Source organism: Suricata suricatta, chromosome 14 (genome assembly GCF_006229205.1).
Source record: "Suricata suricatta isolate VVHF042 chromosome 14, meerkat_22Aug2017_6uvM2_HiC, whole genome shotgun sequence".
Taxonomy (NCBI): domain Eukaryota; kingdom Metazoa; phylum Chordata; class Mammalia; order Carnivora; family Herpestidae; genus Suricata; species Suricata suricatta.
Window position 1 is genome coordinate 38,239,682 of NC_043713.1, and position 18,187 is coordinate 38,257,868.

The 18,187-nt window shown below is 35.7% G+C and overlaps 1 protein-coding gene across 4 annotated transcripts in view; it reads left to right on the plus strand.

The window, feature by feature from the left end:
* The window catches only part of CCDC178 (coiled-coil domain containing 178), a 294,180-nt gene that overhangs the window by 118,769 nt on the left and 157,224 nt on the right, over window positions 1-18,187 (plus strand). For all 4 annotated transcript variants that reach the window (XR_003902446.1, XM_029921892.1, XM_029921893.1 and 1 more), the window contains exon 11: window positions 16,753-16,936. Coding sequence is in view for 3 of the 4 variants with exons in the window: in XM_029921892.1 (XP_029777752.1) it covers window positions 16,753-16,936 (184 nt within the window). In the remaining variant the exon portion in view is untranslated. The remainder of the gene's footprint in view (window positions 1-16,752; window positions 16,937-18,187) is intronic.

Consider the following 18,187-nt stretch of genomic DNA (forward strand, 5'->3'; position numbering starts at 1 on the left):
AAATTCTGTGTCTCCCCCTCTGCCCCCTTCTCTGCTCATTCACTGTCTCTCTGCCTCAAAAATAAATAAACAGTAAAAAAATAATGAAAATAAAACATGAAATCCAAGTACTAAATATACAGAGGTGATGTAACAATTCTGCACATAAGGCTACAAATTATTGAGACAAATTAAAGGTACAGGGGTGCCTGGGTGGCTCACTTGGTTAAGGTTCCGACTCTTGGTTTTGACTCAGGTCATGATCTCATGGTTTGTGAATTCTAGCCCTGCATTGGGCTCTGATGTGACAGCACGGAGCCTGCCTGGGATTCTCTCTCACCCTCTCTTTCTGCTTAGCCTCTGCTGTCTCAAATAAATAAACTGAAAATATTAAAGATGATGCAAATCAATGAGAAGTATATATGTTGGCCATGGATTGGAACACTCCATAGTGTGAAGATGTTCATGAAATCCCAAACAAATTCTTACTGTATTTTTTATATGTGTGTGTGGACCTAAATCTATTTTAAAAATATATATGGAGAGTCAAAGAAGCAGAAATATTCAAATCATTGTTGAAGAAATAAGCTTGAGAACTTTCCATTTTTAAAAAATTATACTAGAGTATGTATGATGACTTGTTTTTGGTGCAAGGATAGATAAGAAGACCAGTGGAACTGAATCGAAGGTCCAGAATTAGACTCAGACATGTACATTTCCTTGATTTGTGACAGATATGCTACTGCAGTGCAGTGGAGAAGAGCTCTATGAAAACAATAAATACCTCTAGCTATCACCACATAAAAAATACCAATTTTATGTAGTTGTAAATGTCAAAGTTAAAACAATTTAAAAAATCCTAATAGAAAACATAGGAAAATATCTTGATAACTATAGGTAAAGCCTAGTTTTCTTAAACAGGAAAATAAACACCATCACAATATTTTTTTTTAAAAAGATAACTGAAGACACCTAAATCAGTAAAAAGGTAAAACAGACTGATAAAAGATATATGTAAAAAAGATATATTCAATACCTATACGTAAGGAAATAAATCAATATATCTATAAAACCATTTTAAGTTAATTATAAAGAAATAAATAATGATTATATAATTATAAAGTAAATACAACTACTAATATAACAACATAGTAAAAATAGTTAAAAGTAAGTTATTAAAAAATAAGTAGTTCAATAAGAAGCAAAATACTTGAACAGTCACTTTACAAAAGAGGATATCCAAATTTACAATAATAATGAAATGGTTTTATTTTTCAGGGAATATAAACTAAAACGACAATGAAATATCACTACACTTTTCAGGATGGCTAAGGTGCTTGGTGCCTGGGTGGGTTGGTTAAGCATCTGACTCTTGATCTTGGTTCAGGTCATGATCTCATTGTCATGAGATTGAGCCCTGTGTCAGGCTCCATCCACACTGAGCGTGGAGTCTGCTTGGGATTCTCCTCTCTCTCTCTCCCTCTGCACCTCTCTCCTACTCTGTCTCTCTCCCTCTCTTGAAAAAAAAAAAAAAAAGAAAGAAAGAAATGGCTGAGGTGGAGCAACTGGAACGCCCACACACTGCTAGTGGATGCAGTTGTGTAGAAAATATTTTTGCACTATCTACCAATGAGTTAAATACATCCCACCCCTGGTTGTACACCCAATAGTAAATCATACACGTGTTCATCAAAATCACTTATAAGAATTTTCATAGCAGAACTATTTTAATAGCCACAAACTGGAAAAATACTTAAATACACATAAAGAATTGGATGGATAAATAAAATATATTTATACAGAGTAAGGAAAGAGAATGTATAGAATTCAGCCACATAGAACAAGTTGAATGAAACTTATAATATTGAGCAAAAGAAGACATAGTAATAGTATATACAATATGATCCCGTTCAAAAACTAACAATTTTTCCTGGTGGTGATAGAAGTCTGGATTGCAGCTCTTACTGGGTGACAGTCGTTGGGAGAGCACACATAGGGATTTCTGCTGGGCGTGTTCTGTTTTTTCTATCTGAAAAGGGTATTACTGGTGCATTCACAGTGAAATGTAATAAGCTGTATTCTTTTGATTTGCAAGATCTTCAAAAAATGTATTGTTTAAAAACAGACATTAAATTACATAAATTGTTAATTCAGTCCAACAAAAATGTAGTCAATAATTTATTAGCACATTATTGAATTAATATTACATGCATAAAATCCCTTCTTTTCTCTCTCTCTCTCTATATTTATATCTATCTACCTGTCTATCTAAGGGGAAGTTCCTGCCTTCAGTGAACCCCCAAAGTAGCAATTATTATAGAAGATAAACTTTCTTAGAAGCCTAGTAAGTATGATTAGAAAGGCAGGAATGGCTTTAGCAGGAAATTCTAGAGCTGCCCTTCATGTTTGCCATTAGGGACCGATTACCTGTGATTTCTTTCCCCCATTTATTTCTGTGGTTTTCTAGAAATACTCTGCCTTCTATGACAATCTCAAATTCATTTAATTATTTTTCCTCTTATAAATAGGATAGCCTTTGTGATGTTTTACACATAAAATTAAAAGAAAAAAATATATACATTTCTTGCATGGCTGCACACCCACCACCTTGTAACTGTTTGCAGATAGACTTAGTGTATTTCCCCCTGGTTTTGTTTCCCCAAGGACCAATCTAGTCACTAGCCTACAGACTCATGGTTGATGTGCATTAAGTATTTGTTGAATGGCATTTTTGGTAAAAAAAAAAAAATTCATTTGTTATACACTACACATTATAATATACAAGAAATAATACAAAGGCCGATCGCTTTTATTATTTAATGGTTAACACTAGAAATAGCTTCATATATCTTTATTTTTACTCTATGCAGTGATTTTATAATCTTTTATTCATGACCTATAGACTAATAATATAGCCTTAGGTTTATAACTACCTTTATAATCAAGGTTTATACTTAAAATGTAGACCGAAAAATCAAATGTATGTTTGCGAGTGTGTGCATGTGTTTGTGCATGTGTGTGTGTTTGCGTGTCCTGAACACCTGCTTTATATGAAATCTTGTTTGGGCACCTGGGTGGCTCAGTCGGTTAAGCCTCTGACTTTGGCTCAGGTCATGATCTCATGGTTCATGAGTTCAGGCCCCACATCAGGTTCTGTGCTGACAGCTCAGAGCCTGGAGCCTGTTTCAGATTCTGTGTCTCTCTCTTCCCCTTCCCCACTTGTGCTCTGTCTCTGTCTCAAAAAATAAATTAACTATATACAAAAAATTAAAAAAAAAATGTTTAAGTGCCAGGGGTACCATTTAAACCTGCATTCTGCTACATAGATACTAAACATGTGACATGATAGATTTTCAAAAATTCAGTCACTGATACTCTTGTGAGGAAGAAAAAGATGGACAATGTGCTAGAGTGACAGGCCAGTAAGAAACTGGGAGCTCTGCGTTAGCACTAGCCTCCAGGGACACCACTGTCTCCTGAATTGAGGCTTGAATGAAGAAGTTACGCCAGCCTTGAGCTGTTCCAGGAAAGAACTTGCCAAATAGAAAGAATGGAACATGCAAACGTCCTGTGATGGATAAAAATTTCATGTGTCCGGGAAACAGAATAGAGGCCAGTGTTGCTGGAAAATTGCATGTGGGCGGAGTAATTGAAGGAGACAAATGTTGGCAAGGCAGACGGTGCCCAGATACGGCAAGCCTGTGAGTGAGCCGTGATAAAGGAACATGGGTGAAAGCATCTAGTGCACTTAAAGCATCATCCATTTTATTTTAGAAAGATCTGTCGGGCAGTGTAGTGCAGGATGGACTTTGGTGCATATAGGACAGCGACTCTTTTGGTCATTCAGAAAAACTATAATAATGGTAATTATATAATTATATGTAATAATGGCAGTGATATAGACCAAGGGTTTCCCCAATAAAAATGGTAATAGCTGATTTCAGATGTATTTTGTAGGAAGTGCCTATGGGATCTTTTGACAGATGGACTATAAAATGTGAGGGGGGGAAATGTCAGACTACTTGATGATGTAAAAGGGCCTGAGGAAACTCTGAGGGGAATTTTGGAGAAGATATAATTATGTTCTTTGGGCCATACTAAATTTTAGATTCTCATCAGCTCTTCAAATAGAAATGAGAAGTAAAAATTAGATACATAGATCTATAGCACAGAGATGAGGAGGATATAAATTTGGGGTCATAAACAAAGGACAGGATGCTATGTCTAAAAAAGAGTATGTAGATAAAAATGTAATGAGAATTTACCTGAAATGTTGATTAACAGAGACTATATGACACATATAAATGGAGCATAAATAGGACATACATCTTTTAAATGTCACGTTGTGCTGATGGGAAAGTAAAGGAAGTCCTCACAGGCCAATGCAAATAATAATAATAATAATAATGGAAAACCTGCAAGTTAAATTTTTAGTTGATATTTGGCTGCTCTAAAAATATGAATTGAAGAATGACTTTGCTGATCTTGGCAAACAAGGTGATTACATTTTAGTGTCTTCAAATATAGGTCATGGGCTATGGATCTGTGCAAGTAAGGGAGCTGGGCCAAGTAAGGGCCTTTGAATGGGGAGAGCAGAAAAAAATACACCCACAAGCAAGGGCAGAGGTCAGAAAGTGTGTCTAAGCCTGGAACCTGGCTAGGAAAAAACAGGAAAATGGTCTGGCTCTTTTTGACACTTGTTTGATGCTTTCATTTATGCCATCGAGGGGATCTTGTAAAGCCCCAACCAAGAAATTATCATTTTAAAAGGTGACCTTACTTTGATATTCTCTAGAGAAATAAACAAGCTGAGGCCATATAAGATTTTCTCAGATAAAGTAAAGCTTTTAAAGATGAGCTCACAGGGGTGCCTGGGTGGCTCTGTCAGTTAAACAGCCCACTCTTGTTTTCCACTCAGGTCATGATCGCATGAGTTTGTGAGATCAAGCCCTGGCTTCGGGTCTGCACCAGCGGCATGGAGGGGTCTTGGGATTCTTTCTCTCTGCCCCTCACCCACTCATACACATACTCTCTTTCTCCTCGTGCTCCTTTTCTCAATAAATAAGCTTAAAAAACATTAAACGAAGATGAGCTCACAAAATATGAAACATAAGGGAAAATAGGACATGAATGAGAGCAGAAATAATCAGTACATTTACACCCACAATAATTTCAAATGATAGTATTAGATTAAATCTGCCCAAGTAAGTCTAAAATGATTAAAGGGAACAAAACAAACTAAGGGAACATTATCACAACAGTTCAGGGAGGCTTGAAAAATAACTCACCAAAACATGTAAAGCTAAAAGCTGGATTCATTTTGATTAAATATTTTATTAATTATTTAGCAAATGCAGCTGAGGGGAAAAAGAATCATTGCCCTTGGAAACATGAAGAGGAACCCAGAATGCAGTGCAGAGAGCAAAAGAGACCAAAAAATATGGAATAAATATTAAGAATTATAGAGAATAGAATGAGAAATAAAGAAGAGAACGGGAGAGCAATGTTCAAAGAGACAATGGCAGATAACAGTTCATAATTCTTTAAAGTGCGAATCCTTAGATTCAGGCATCATGATAAATCCCAACAAGATAAACTCAGAAAACGTTAATTTTCTTTATACTATTGGTTACTTGTATTGGAAGGAAAAGTTAAAGACATGATGTGTTTTGTCAAACGTATTCTACAACACTAGCATCTGCAACAGCTTTCCCGCCTCCTTAAATGTAAGTGGTAAGTGGTACTTCCTCTTTAAGGCTAGCATGTCCATCTAGGCTTTTTTTTTTTAGTTTTTTTAATATTAATTTATTTTTGAGAGACAGAGACAGATCATGAGCAGCGGAGGGGCAGAGAGAGAGGGACACACAGAATTAGAAGCAGGCTCCAAGCTCTGAGCTGTCAGTACAGAGCCCGACACAGGGCTCGAACCTACGAACTGGAAGATCATGACCTGAGCTGAAGTTGGACACTCAACTGACTGAGCCACCCAGGCGCCCCTATGCTCTTGATCTTAATAACTTTTGCCCTGGAGGCTCCTGGGTAGCTCAGTTGGTTAAGCACGCGACTTTGGCTCAGGTTATGATCTCCCAGTTCATCAGTTCGAGCCCCACGTCAGGCTCTGTGCTGACAGCTCAGAGCCTGGACCCTTCTTCAGATTCTGTTTCCCTCTCTCCGCCTCTTCCTTGCTCATACTCTGTCTCTATCTCAAAAATAAATAAAAAACATTAAAAAAAATTTTTGGCCCTGTTCGAGACTTAGTTTATTCTTTTTGCTTCTTTTTCTGACATCTTCGTTCATTACTTTCTACCTTCAGCCTATATTCATCATTAACCCTCTCCCAACCTAAAGTGAAAGCCTTTTCTTCATTCTACTTGTGTCTTTGGCAATCACACAGCCTTTCCCTTACATTCTCATTTAGATTTTCACATAATTAGCAATGTTTGCTAGATTATTAACAGTATTTGCATATTACATTTTGACACACAGCAGTCTGGGTTTTGAAACTCCCATGCTATGACAATTTTCTTAACAACAATGAACATCTCCCTTTCTAAATCCATTGGGTGTTTTTCTCATGTTATTGCATAACTTTTTCCCCCATGTGAACCAAGAATTTGTGTCTATGCCCCCTCTGATGTGATCTCTTCTTGAGATTCAGCATGTCACTCTCTTGGCGCTCCCTTTAACTCTGTGAAGCTGTCTCTCTAGGAATTCTACAGCAGCTCGTTTATCTCTGCCTGTCTCTCATAGATTAGCTCAGGATTTCAACCACAGTTCCTGTACATCCTTGGTCTCCTCTCAATTCTGGAAATTGTATATACTCTCATTATTTTAATGTAAGTTGTATTTTTCTTTTCTTCTTAATCTCTGTCCACATTTTTTTATTTCTCCTGATAGAATGGGTTTGCATACCTACTCTTTCCCGCAATTATCACACCTTGACACATTGATCTACCAAGATACTTGTTTCAGGGATCATTCTATAGGCCTCTCTACCTGCTTACAGCCAGCATTCTACCAACTTCTTTAAGTCTGTCTTTTGATTTTTCTTAATGTTTATTTTTGAGAGAGAGACACACACAGAGTGTGAGCAGGGCAGGGGCAGAGAGAGAGGGACACACAGAATCCAATGCAAGCCCTAGGCTCTGAGATGTCAGCACAGAGCCCCAGGCAGGGCTCAAACGCAGGAACCATGTAACCATGACCTGAGCGGAAGTTGGATGCTTAACTAACTGAGCCACCCAGGTGCCCTTAAGTCTGTTTTGTAAATGGCCTTTCCTTTCTGGCCGTTTTAATTACCAATGACATAAATCATGCTCTAATTGTCCCTTAATTGGAATATTAAAATGGGCTTCCAACTGGTCTACCTGACCCCAAATTTGAGCCCTCAGATCCATCAGACATACATAGCATTACTGGTGCAGATTATCTACGAAGGATGAATTTGCTTTCAGCATCTTAAAAAAGTTTGTCTCCCTATCAACTACAGGATAAAGTCTTGGCTCCTTTAATCTGTTATCTGTACTACTTCAGACTCATCTTGCCACCTCTGTTCACTCCTGATCTCAATGTTGTAGCTTATTAAAATGCTAATATATCCAAACTCATATGTTTTAAGTTTTAATCGTTGTCTCTGGTATTCCTCTGATTAAAATTCTCTTCCTTTTCCTTCCCCTCCTCTTCCTCTTACTCTGTTTTTTTTAATATTAATTGATCATTCATACAATATTTCAGACATTAATTCTTCCCAGATACTTTCCCTCTTGGTAACTTATTTTCCCCTATCCCCATATTAAGTACTTGTGATTTATTATTGTTCTCTTTACTCTTGTACTTATGATTACAACGAGATGTGTGTGTGTGTGTATCTTTTTTCCTTCATGAAAATTTAAATTGTGAGCTTAATTTAATTCATCTTTATATCCCACTCACCTAGGGTAGCACTTGTTATGCAGTCAGTGCTCCTAAGTATCCATTTAACTGATCCTTTCTGATCTCATACACTTTTCTTCTCGGACTTGTCACACTATGTACAGTTACTGTTGGTTTGTTTATTTGTGTTTCCTCTCAGCTATCCTCCTTGCTGTAGGCACTGTGTGTGTGTGTGTGTGTGTGTGTGTGTGCGTCTGTCTGTGCTTGTCTGTGTTTTTCTCAGTAGTGTTAAATAAACCACATAATGAACTAATGAAAGCTGAATATAACAATATGTAATCCTTATTTCTTTCTTTGCTTTAATATCTCTTGGCTCCTATTCTCTTTGGTATATGTTTGTTCTGATGTCACTTGTGATATCTCATTTTGCTCCAAAGCAATATTAATGGTTATTTACTTTTTTCTCATTGTCTTCCATTTCATTAAACCAAATGTCACTGTAATGAAGATTTGTAGTGCTACATACTTTTTAACTAACAAAAAAACTATTTATTAAATCACTTGTATATTTTGTGTAACACATATAAGTACAATGTACATATTATTCTCAATTTATTTAAACTTAATCTTGGTAACAAACTAAATGGTAGGTATTATTAAGCAAATTTTACATATAAGTAAATAGTGTATGAAAGCACCCCCCCCCATTACATTAAGAACAATCAGGATTTGAATGTAAGTCTATCTGAATCCAAAATTTGTTTTCTTTCTCAGAAATACTGCCTCTTTACCTCTAAGTCTGGATTACCATCTCTGGCATGTTACCGAAGACTATGGATGTTACATTTACTGCCTAAAAAATATGTCAAAAGTTTGTTACTTTTTTTAATTCTCCATCTGTATTTGGCTATACCAATTGCTTTCTCAAAAGAATTCTTTTCTTCTTAGTCTTTTCTTTATTTTTTCTTTTTTATTCTTCCATTTACCCAAACCGCCTCCCCCTTAATCCCAGCTTCTTTTTTCCATAAGTCTAAAAATAATAATAAAACTTTTAAAGCAAATCACTGACCCTCATATATCTTTTGAATACCCTCATCAAAACTTTCCAAATTTGGATGTTACATATATTCTAGGATTCCATTAGAATACCATCTCACTATCTGACATCATTTCCAGCTGTTACACTGTTTAAGTAAGTTACATGATTAATTCAGTATAGACCTATTCTTCATATATGGTTTATTTTAAAAATGGTAACATTGAAAGATAGAGGCCATATTTTTTTAACAGACTTTGTTCATGACTCTGCACGTACAAATATTTGCAAGACCTTTTGGTGATAATAATGACACATAATTGTTTACCTTGTAATACAGTGTAAAATTAGTAATTTTGTCTTTCAAATAAGCCAGCATCCTTTAGAAATGTAAATAACCTTTTACATTTGGGACATTTGACTTGAGCAAACAACTTCACTTGATTAGTTATTCACATGATAGGCAGACTTCAGCAACCTAAATCAAGGAAAATGAACTTGTTTAGGATGATTTGAAATTGATTAATTTGTGTTTAGTTTGCGTGGAGTTAACTGTGGTATGAATTTCTGTACAGCCATTTTCTTATATTCAAGCTCTGTAAAATATTCAGAATATCTACTCGTAATGCTCTACTGTACCTCAAGCAAAACAATACCATTGTAACTGTAGTGTTCCAAAGATGGGGTTGATAATTGAGGGAAATGAGCAAAAAAGCTACTGCATGCCATAAAAACTTACTGGTATATTATATGAAATATGTTTATCAAGAGTTAACAGGGTAGTGATTTATTTGTGGAGATAGCAATTAGAATATCATTGAAGTTGTTAAATAGCCTGGAATACTTAGAACGAATCCACAGGGTACTGTGTCTTTCATACTCGCTTAGCTATATCTTACCAGTCTGTTAATTTGAATTACTTCACAGGAGTATAGAATATGATTTTTGCAGCATTTAACAGTATGCTTTTCAATGAATATTCTTAAAGTATTTCATTTTTACTTTACTTTTTACTTTTTCAACTATTGAAAGAGAAAAAGCTGTAGGCACCATTCAAAATTAATTACTCATCAGTATTTTAGCCTACTTTAGACATATCTGTAAGGAATCAAAATTTCACAAATAAATTACTCTTCCCATTTCTGTTCGTTCTCTCTCTCTCTCCCTCTCTCCCTCTCTCCCTCTCTCCCTCTCTCTCCCTCTCTCCCTCTCCCTCCCTCTCTCTCTCTCTCTCTCTCCAGCAGCAGTCAGACCTGAGTTTGGTCCATGTTCAGTATGAGCAAGAACATGGATTCTCAAGTTTTAGACCTCTGCATTCCCAATAACTTATTCTTCCATCTCATACCAACCACCTTCTCTTATAGTTTCACCCCTACATCTTGTCTTTCTAATCATGGGGTCACTTCCTTCTCAGTTGTAAGAATCTAGTCTCAAACAGCTGACACCTCTCTTTCCAGCTTACTCTACTCGTACCCTCACTCCATTATTTGACACTTTAAGATGATTAATCTATTACCCTACTAGAAGTGTATATCCTACCTTCTTTCCTTCCTTCTTTTCTTACAGATCCTAGTTATATCTGACCCAAAATAACTCTTCATTAGAATCACCTTCAAATTTTATTTCTGTGGCTGGAAAAACCCTATCGTTGAACTGAAGCAGGATCCAAACAGATGCATGTGGCTATAGTAAAAACACAGCTGTGTTAACTCGTATTACCATGGGTGGGTCCTGTTTCGGTGGGCCCTAAATTTTATAGAATGTGAGACCTCTTTATGAAAAAAGAATACAAGCTTATGAATACAGAATACAACCAATTCAATGTCACCTGAAAAAGGGTCATTATATTAGAAAAGAAAAGAGTCTTAATAAATTTTGGTTAAAATATATTATTTCCAAAAACTTTATAAAAATGTATGACCATGTGAAATACTGTGAGACACGCAAAGGACTTTACAAGGGGTTGGTGTCAGTCAGAGGCCCTCAATGAGCGTCCAGTTTTCCTGACCCCGATTTCACATCTTCTCATGCTCTTCACTCCTATCACCCACATCGCCTCATTTATTTATTTATTTATATGTTTATTTATTTATTCATTCATCCATTCATTCATTCATTCATTCGTTTATTCATTCACTCTTTAAAGTTCTTATTTAAATTCTGGTTAGTTAACATACAGTGCAATATTGATTTCAGGAGTAGAGTCTAATGATTCACCACTTACATCACAAGTGCCCTCCTTATTCTCACTTTAAGGCTAATAATCTTTTCAAATAATTAATGGAGAACAAAGATGCAGTCAAATTAGAATTACCTTTTTTCTTGCCAGCCCATGTACATCTGTCTTTACAACCTCTGTCTTCCCCTCTATTAAAATATAATCAAGAAAGCAGCTCTTACAGAGGAGTGCCCGTCACCCACACACTTTCCACGCGGATGCCATTTGCTTTTACACACTCAGGGGCTCTGCAGCTGTGATCATCTCCTCCTTCCCATGAACTATTATTATTTCTCTGTAACAGCATATGAACATTACATGATATTGCTCGTCTTAGAAAAGAAGCAAACTCAAGATAAGATAGAGTCCTGAATCCCAGCTCTACCCTTCTGTTCTTTATAGCAAATCTTAAGTAAGGTGAACATTCCTGTTCCCATAAACTCACATTCCATTTTCTATTCAATCCATTCAAATAAGAATTTTCTCAAAGTCTTCCGTTCTAGATCCAAAGTCATGTTTTAAAGTTAAAGGTACCTTAAAGGTTTCTTTTATTTAGTTTTTTTAAAAGTATATATACTTAAGGTTTAGCCTCATGATGATTTGATATACAGTGCAAAATGATTACTAGACTCAAGCTGATTAACAAACCATCTTCTCACAAAGTTGTGTGTGTGTGTGTGTGTGTGTGTGTGTGTGTGATGAAAGCACCTGAAATCTGCTCTTTCAGCAAACTCCCAGTGTTTGATACCGTAATTTACTGTAGTCCTCATATTGTACTTTAGATCCCTAAATTTATCAATCATTTGTTTAGTTTTGCTTGATAATACATCTGATGGCATTTGGGTATCATTTCATGTAGGTAATCTGTTTTTTCTCCTGGAGAACTTAAGAATTTTCTCTTCCATTTTCTCTTCCTGGGGCACCTGGGTGGTTCAGTCAGTTAAGCGTCCAACTTTGGCTCAGGTCATGATCTTGTGGTTTCTTGGTTTGGGCCCTGCGTCGGGCTCTGTGCTGACAGCCCAGAGCCTGGAGCCTATCTTCAGATTCTGTGTCTCTTTCTCTCTCTGACCCTCCCCTGCTCGCGCAGGCTCTCTCTCTGTGTCTCTCAAAAATAAATAAAAAACATTAAAAAAAGAAGAATTTTCTCTTCCTATTTCAGAGTACTGAAACTTTACAATTCCATATCTGGGTGTGTGTGTGCCTCTCTTCTGTGCAATATATCTAGTTTAACATTATGTAGGACTTTGCATTTTAATGACCCAAGGTGGCTTTCAGTACTGGAAATTCTTCTGATATAATTTTGTTATAGGCACTTCATCTTTTTTGTTTATTTACTTTTTGTTTATTTATTTTTGAGAGTGCATGAGTGGGGTAGGGGAAGAGAGAGAGAGGGACAGAGGATCTGAAGTAGCTCTGCATGACAGCAGAGAGCCTGAAGCGGGGCTTGAACTCACAAACTGAGATCATGACCCGAGCAGAAGTTGGACGCTCAACTGACTCAGCCACCCAGGCGCCCCTTCCTCTCTGTGTTTTAAATGTTTTTCAACTTTATTGAAATATATTTGACATAGTTGTATATATCTGAGGTATGCAATGTGATGGTTTGACATACATGACTTGGTGATATAATTACCAACCATCAATCACCTTATATAGTTTCTGTGTTATTCTCTTGTGAATATGCTTAAGGTCTGTACACTTAGCACATTTCAAGTAAGGAATACAATATTACTAACTGTACTTGCCACGCTATACAGTAGTTCCTCAGAGATTACTTATTTTATAACTGAAGGCTTACACACACCTTGCCCACCGTCTCTCCCATTTTCATCACCCCTCAGCCCTTGTTAACCACTCTTCACTCTCTATTCTTATGAATTCATTTTTGTCATTGTTTAATTGTTTCAGATTCCACATGTAAGTGAGATTTCATAGCATTTGTCTTTCTCTGTCTGGCTTATATCACTGGACATACTGTCCTGTATGTCCATACATCTTGTTGCAAATGACAGGATTCTTAAGCTGTATATGCAGAAGTGAATGTTATATTATCGGCAGTTTTATTTTTAATTTTTTGAAGAAACCGTAAGCTGTGTTCCATAATGGGTACACCAGTTTACATTCCCACTAGCAGAATATTAGAGTTCCTGTTCTCCACATCCTTGAGAGCATTTTCTATCTGTCTTTTTGATAAAAGGCATATTAACTGATGAGAGGTGATACCTCATTATGTTTTTGAATTGCATTCCCTTGGTGATTAGTGATGTTGAGCACCTTGTTCACATAGTTGCCATTTTTATGTCCTTGGAAAAATGTTTCTTCAGGTCCTTTACCCATTCTTTAATTGAGTTATTCAGATTTTATTTACTGAGCTATATAATATAGTTTCTTATATATTTGGGATATTAATACCTTACCACATATGGTTTGAAATCTATTTTCTCTCATTATGTAGGTTGCCTTTTCAATTTGTTGACTTTTTTTTTTCTGTGCAGAAGCTTCTTATATTAGATGTTGTTTCACTTCTTGATTTTTTACTTTGTTTCCTATGCTTTTGGTGTCATATGCAAAATATAATTGCCAAGACCAGTTGCCAAAACCAAGGAGAGTTTTCCCTGTGTTTCTTCTGGGAGTTTTATAGTCTTAGTTTTTGCATTTAATTCCTTAATCCTTTTCCATTTAATTTTTGTAAGTGTTCAGTTTCATTCTCTTACATGTATGTAGCTATCCAATTTTCCCAACACCATTTTTTGAAGAAACGATTCTTTCTCCATTGTATGTTGTTGGCATCCTTGTCAAAGTTTTTCTGTTTGTTTGCTTTTCCTGGGCTTTTCATTGTGTTCTTCTGGTTTACGCATCTGTTTTTTTTTTTTATGCCCGTACCATACTGCTTTGATTACTGTAGCTTTGTAATACTGTTTGAAATAAGGAAGTGTGATACCTCCACCTCTGTTCTTTTTTTTCTCAAGAATGCTTTGGCTTATTTGGGTCTTTTGTGGCTCCATACAAATATTAGGATTTTTTTTTCTGTTTCTGTGAAAAATGCCTCCGGAATTTTCATAGATATTTCATTAAATCTCTAGATTGCTTTTGGTAGTATAAACATTTTTACATTATTACTTATGTCAATCCATGAACACAGGATATCTTTCCATATCTTTGTCTTCCTGAATCTCTTTCATCCATGTCTTTTGTTTAGTGTCAGTGTATAGATCTTTCTTCCACATTGTTGATTAAATATATTCCTACATATTTATTATTTTGATGCTATTATAAATGAGGTTTATTATATTTTTCATATAGTTCATTGTTAGTAAGTAGAAGTGCAACAGATTTTTGTATATTGATTTTGTATTCTGCAACTTTACTGAATTTATGTGTAATAGTTTTTTGGTGGAGGTTTTAGGATTGTCTCTATATGAGATTATGTCATCTGTAAACAGAAAATTTTAGCTAATCCTTTCTGATTTGGGTACCTTTTCCTTCTTTTTTCTGGACTAAATACTCTAAGACTTCCTGTACTATGTTGAACAGATGTGGTAAGAATGGGCACCTTTGGCTTTTTCCTGAAATTAGAAGAAAAAACTTTCAGCATTTTATAGTGAGTATGATGTTAATTGTGGACTTGTTATATATATGTGTTGAAGTACATTCCCTCAATATCCAATTTTTGAGAGTTTTTATTATGAATAGATGTTGAATTTTGTAAAATACTTTTTTGCATCTATTGAGATTATCATATTTTTATCCTTAATTCTACAAAATGGTGTATCATAGTTATTGATTTACATATTTGAACCATCCTAGCATCCTGGGGAAAAGCCCACTTGATCATGGTATATGATCCTTTTAATTTGTTGTTGAATTCAGATTGGTAGGATTTTGTCAAATATATTTGCATCTATATTGATCAGGGATATTGGTCTGTAATTTCCTTTTCTTTGAATGTCCTTATTGGCTTCGGTATCAAAGTAATACTGGCCTCATAAATTGAGTTTGAAGGCTTTCCATCCTCTTCAGTTTTTTGGAAGAGTTTGAGAACATTTGGCAGTAATTATGTTTTAAATGTTTGGTATAATTCACCAATAAAGCTGTCATGTTGAGTCTTTTTTTTAAATTAGGAGTTTTTTTACTATTGGTTCAGTTTCCCTATTCATTGTTGGTCTGTTAAGTTTGTCTATTTATTCATGATTCATTCTTGGTAGATTGTGCATTTCTAGAAATGTATTTCTTCTAGGGTATCCAATCTGTGGACGTATCATTGTTCATAGTAGTTTCTTTGATCATTTGTATTTCTGTTTATCAGTTTTAATGTGGCCCTTTTTATTTCTGATTTTATTTATGTGAGTTTTCTCTTTCTTTTTTTCGTGTAGTTTGTCAGGTTCATTTATATATTTTTTTAAAAAACCATGCTTTTTTGTCATTGATCTCTTCTATCATTATTGGTTTATTGCACTTGTTTCTTCTCTGATTGTTGTTATTGCTTCTCTTCTCCTAACTTTGGGCTTAGTATGTTCTTATTTTTCTAGATCTTTAAGGTGTAAAGTTAGGTGATTTGATAATAGAGCCATTTTTTATTATCAGTTTCTCTTTTTGAACTGCTTTTTGTATGTTGTGTTTCTATGTTCATTGGTTTCATTTGTTTAAAAAAAATTCTTCTTTACCTATTGGTTAGTTCTCAGACTCTGGGTCTTTTCTTCCCAATGCAATAGTTCCTACTTTTCTATACCTATAATCTTCAATGGTAAGTTGGTTCTTTCACAGAGAAGTACAACTCACACAAACCTCTGATGTGATGCAGTAAACCTTGCCCAGGTAGCACATCTGGTGGAATACCTTTAGCTAGTTTCTTGGTTACCTCATTTGTGAATGTATGCTTTTTACATTGTGTGTCTCATTGTGTGTATCTGGAAAAAGGTGGTATCCAATCTTAAAATGATAGTAATGTCTTTTTTCCTCTATTAACTCTTTTTCCTCAGCTATTTTTTTAAATGCTTTGTTTAGTTTTGGGTTTTTTTTTCTGTTTGTCATTTTCATGACTAGATTTTTCTCATATTTGACTATTGTTAATAATAATTTATATAGGATCAGAAAGGATGGATTGTTGTAGAAGGAAGGAATGAGTACTTTAAAAACTGAGCATTTGAAATGCCTGCTTTTATTATTGATTCACTTATCCTTCTGAGATTGAGTACAGCCTGACAATTAAGAGTAGCCAACAGGAGGGGTCCTGGGTGGCTCAGTGAGTTAAGCATCTTACTTCAGCTCAGGTCATGATCTCACAGTTCATGGATTTGAGCCCCATGTTGGGCTCTATGCTAACAGCTCAGAGCCTGGAGCCTGATTCAGATTCTGTGTCTCCCTCTTTCTCTGCCCCTTCCCTGCTCATACTTTCTCTCTCTCTCTCTCTCTCTCTGCCTTAAAAATAAATAAAACATTTTAAAAAAGAAGAGTAGCCAACAGTAAAATAAGTGGAATTGTGGGTCATATTCTTTATATTCAAGTTTTAGTTAATTATCTGGTTATTTTACATTTTTGGCAACATAAAATATGATTTTATCCCTTTTTTACTACTATTAAATACATTTGCCTCAGTATATACTCTCTAGGAATAATCATATCAATCTTTTTGCTTTGTTTTTTACAGTATAAGGAAAAAATCAGAGTTTGAATCTGAAATCCAAACTTTGATGAAACTAAGGTCAAAATATGATGAATTCCTTAAACCACTATACAGGGAAGCTTATCAACTTGGTGCTGCTTTTTGCCTAACCAAATCTAAAACAGAGGAATTAGAGCAGAAAATAGCAGAAATAAGAAGAAAATTCAAGGTTTGTATCTTTGTGTTCTTCTAAGTTGTAAAAAAAAAAAAGTAACTTGAATTTACTGGTGATAAGTTGATTTTAATTTAAATTATGCTAGTCTTTTAAAAGTAATACCTCCTTCTGATAAATCTGAATAAAATCATTTCACAGGCCCAGAATGAATAGACGAGGAATGAGGCTCAGTGTAGCTAATCAACACTTATGTCCACTTTTTGCTCTTACTGCCCTTAAAATACCTGGGTCACCAGAAAAGTGGTGCTTGGTTTAAACTCACCCTGTAATATAATGTATAAGAGTTCGTGCCTATGGTTGGAAGAAGGGCTGCTGGGAAGTGTCCTGGCACCCTGTGTAATATAAGAAAAGGGAGGCCTATGAGTTACTGAATTTCTGAGCACCACACAATGAGTAGACTACAGTGCTGTGGAAAAAACTATTCCTAGGCCTCAAATCTATTCCTAAGCGAGAAATATGATGAATAGTCACTCCCTGCCATTTGTCATAGACACTAGCAAAGCCAACTCCATTTTGCCACATGTAAGGGATCACTTTTTTGTTTGTTTGTTTGTTTGTTTATAATATAATTTATTGTCAAGTTGACTAACATACAGTGTATACAGTGTACTCTTGGTTTGGGGCATAGATTCCCATGATTCAATGCTTACATACAGCACCCAGTGCTCATCCTAACAAGTGCCCTCCTCAATGTCCATCACTCATTTTCCCCACTCCCTCCCCTCACCCTCCATCAGTTTTTTCTCTGTATTTAAGAGTCTCTTATGGTTTGCCTCCCTCTCTGTTGGAAACTATTCTTCCCCTTCCCTATCCCCATGGTCTTCTGTTAAGTTTCTCAAGATCCACATATTAATGAAAACATATCCCTCTCTGACTGACTTATTTCACTTAGCATAATGTGCCCCAATATTTACAGCGGCACTTTCAACAGTAGCCAAACTATGGAAAGAGCCTAAATGTCCATAAACTGATGAATGGATAAAGAAGGTGTGGTTTATATATACAATGGAATACTACTTCGCAAAGAGGAATAATGAAATCCTGCCATTTGCAGCAACGTGGGTGGAACTGAAGGGTATTATGCTAAATGAAATATATTTGCTTATTTTTGAGAGAGAGAGAGACACATGCAGAGTGTGAGCAGGGGAGAGGCAGAGGGAAAGGGAGACTCAGAATCTGAAGCAGGCTCCAGGCTCTGACCTGTCTGCACAGAGCCTGACACAGGGCTCAAACCAATGAACTGGG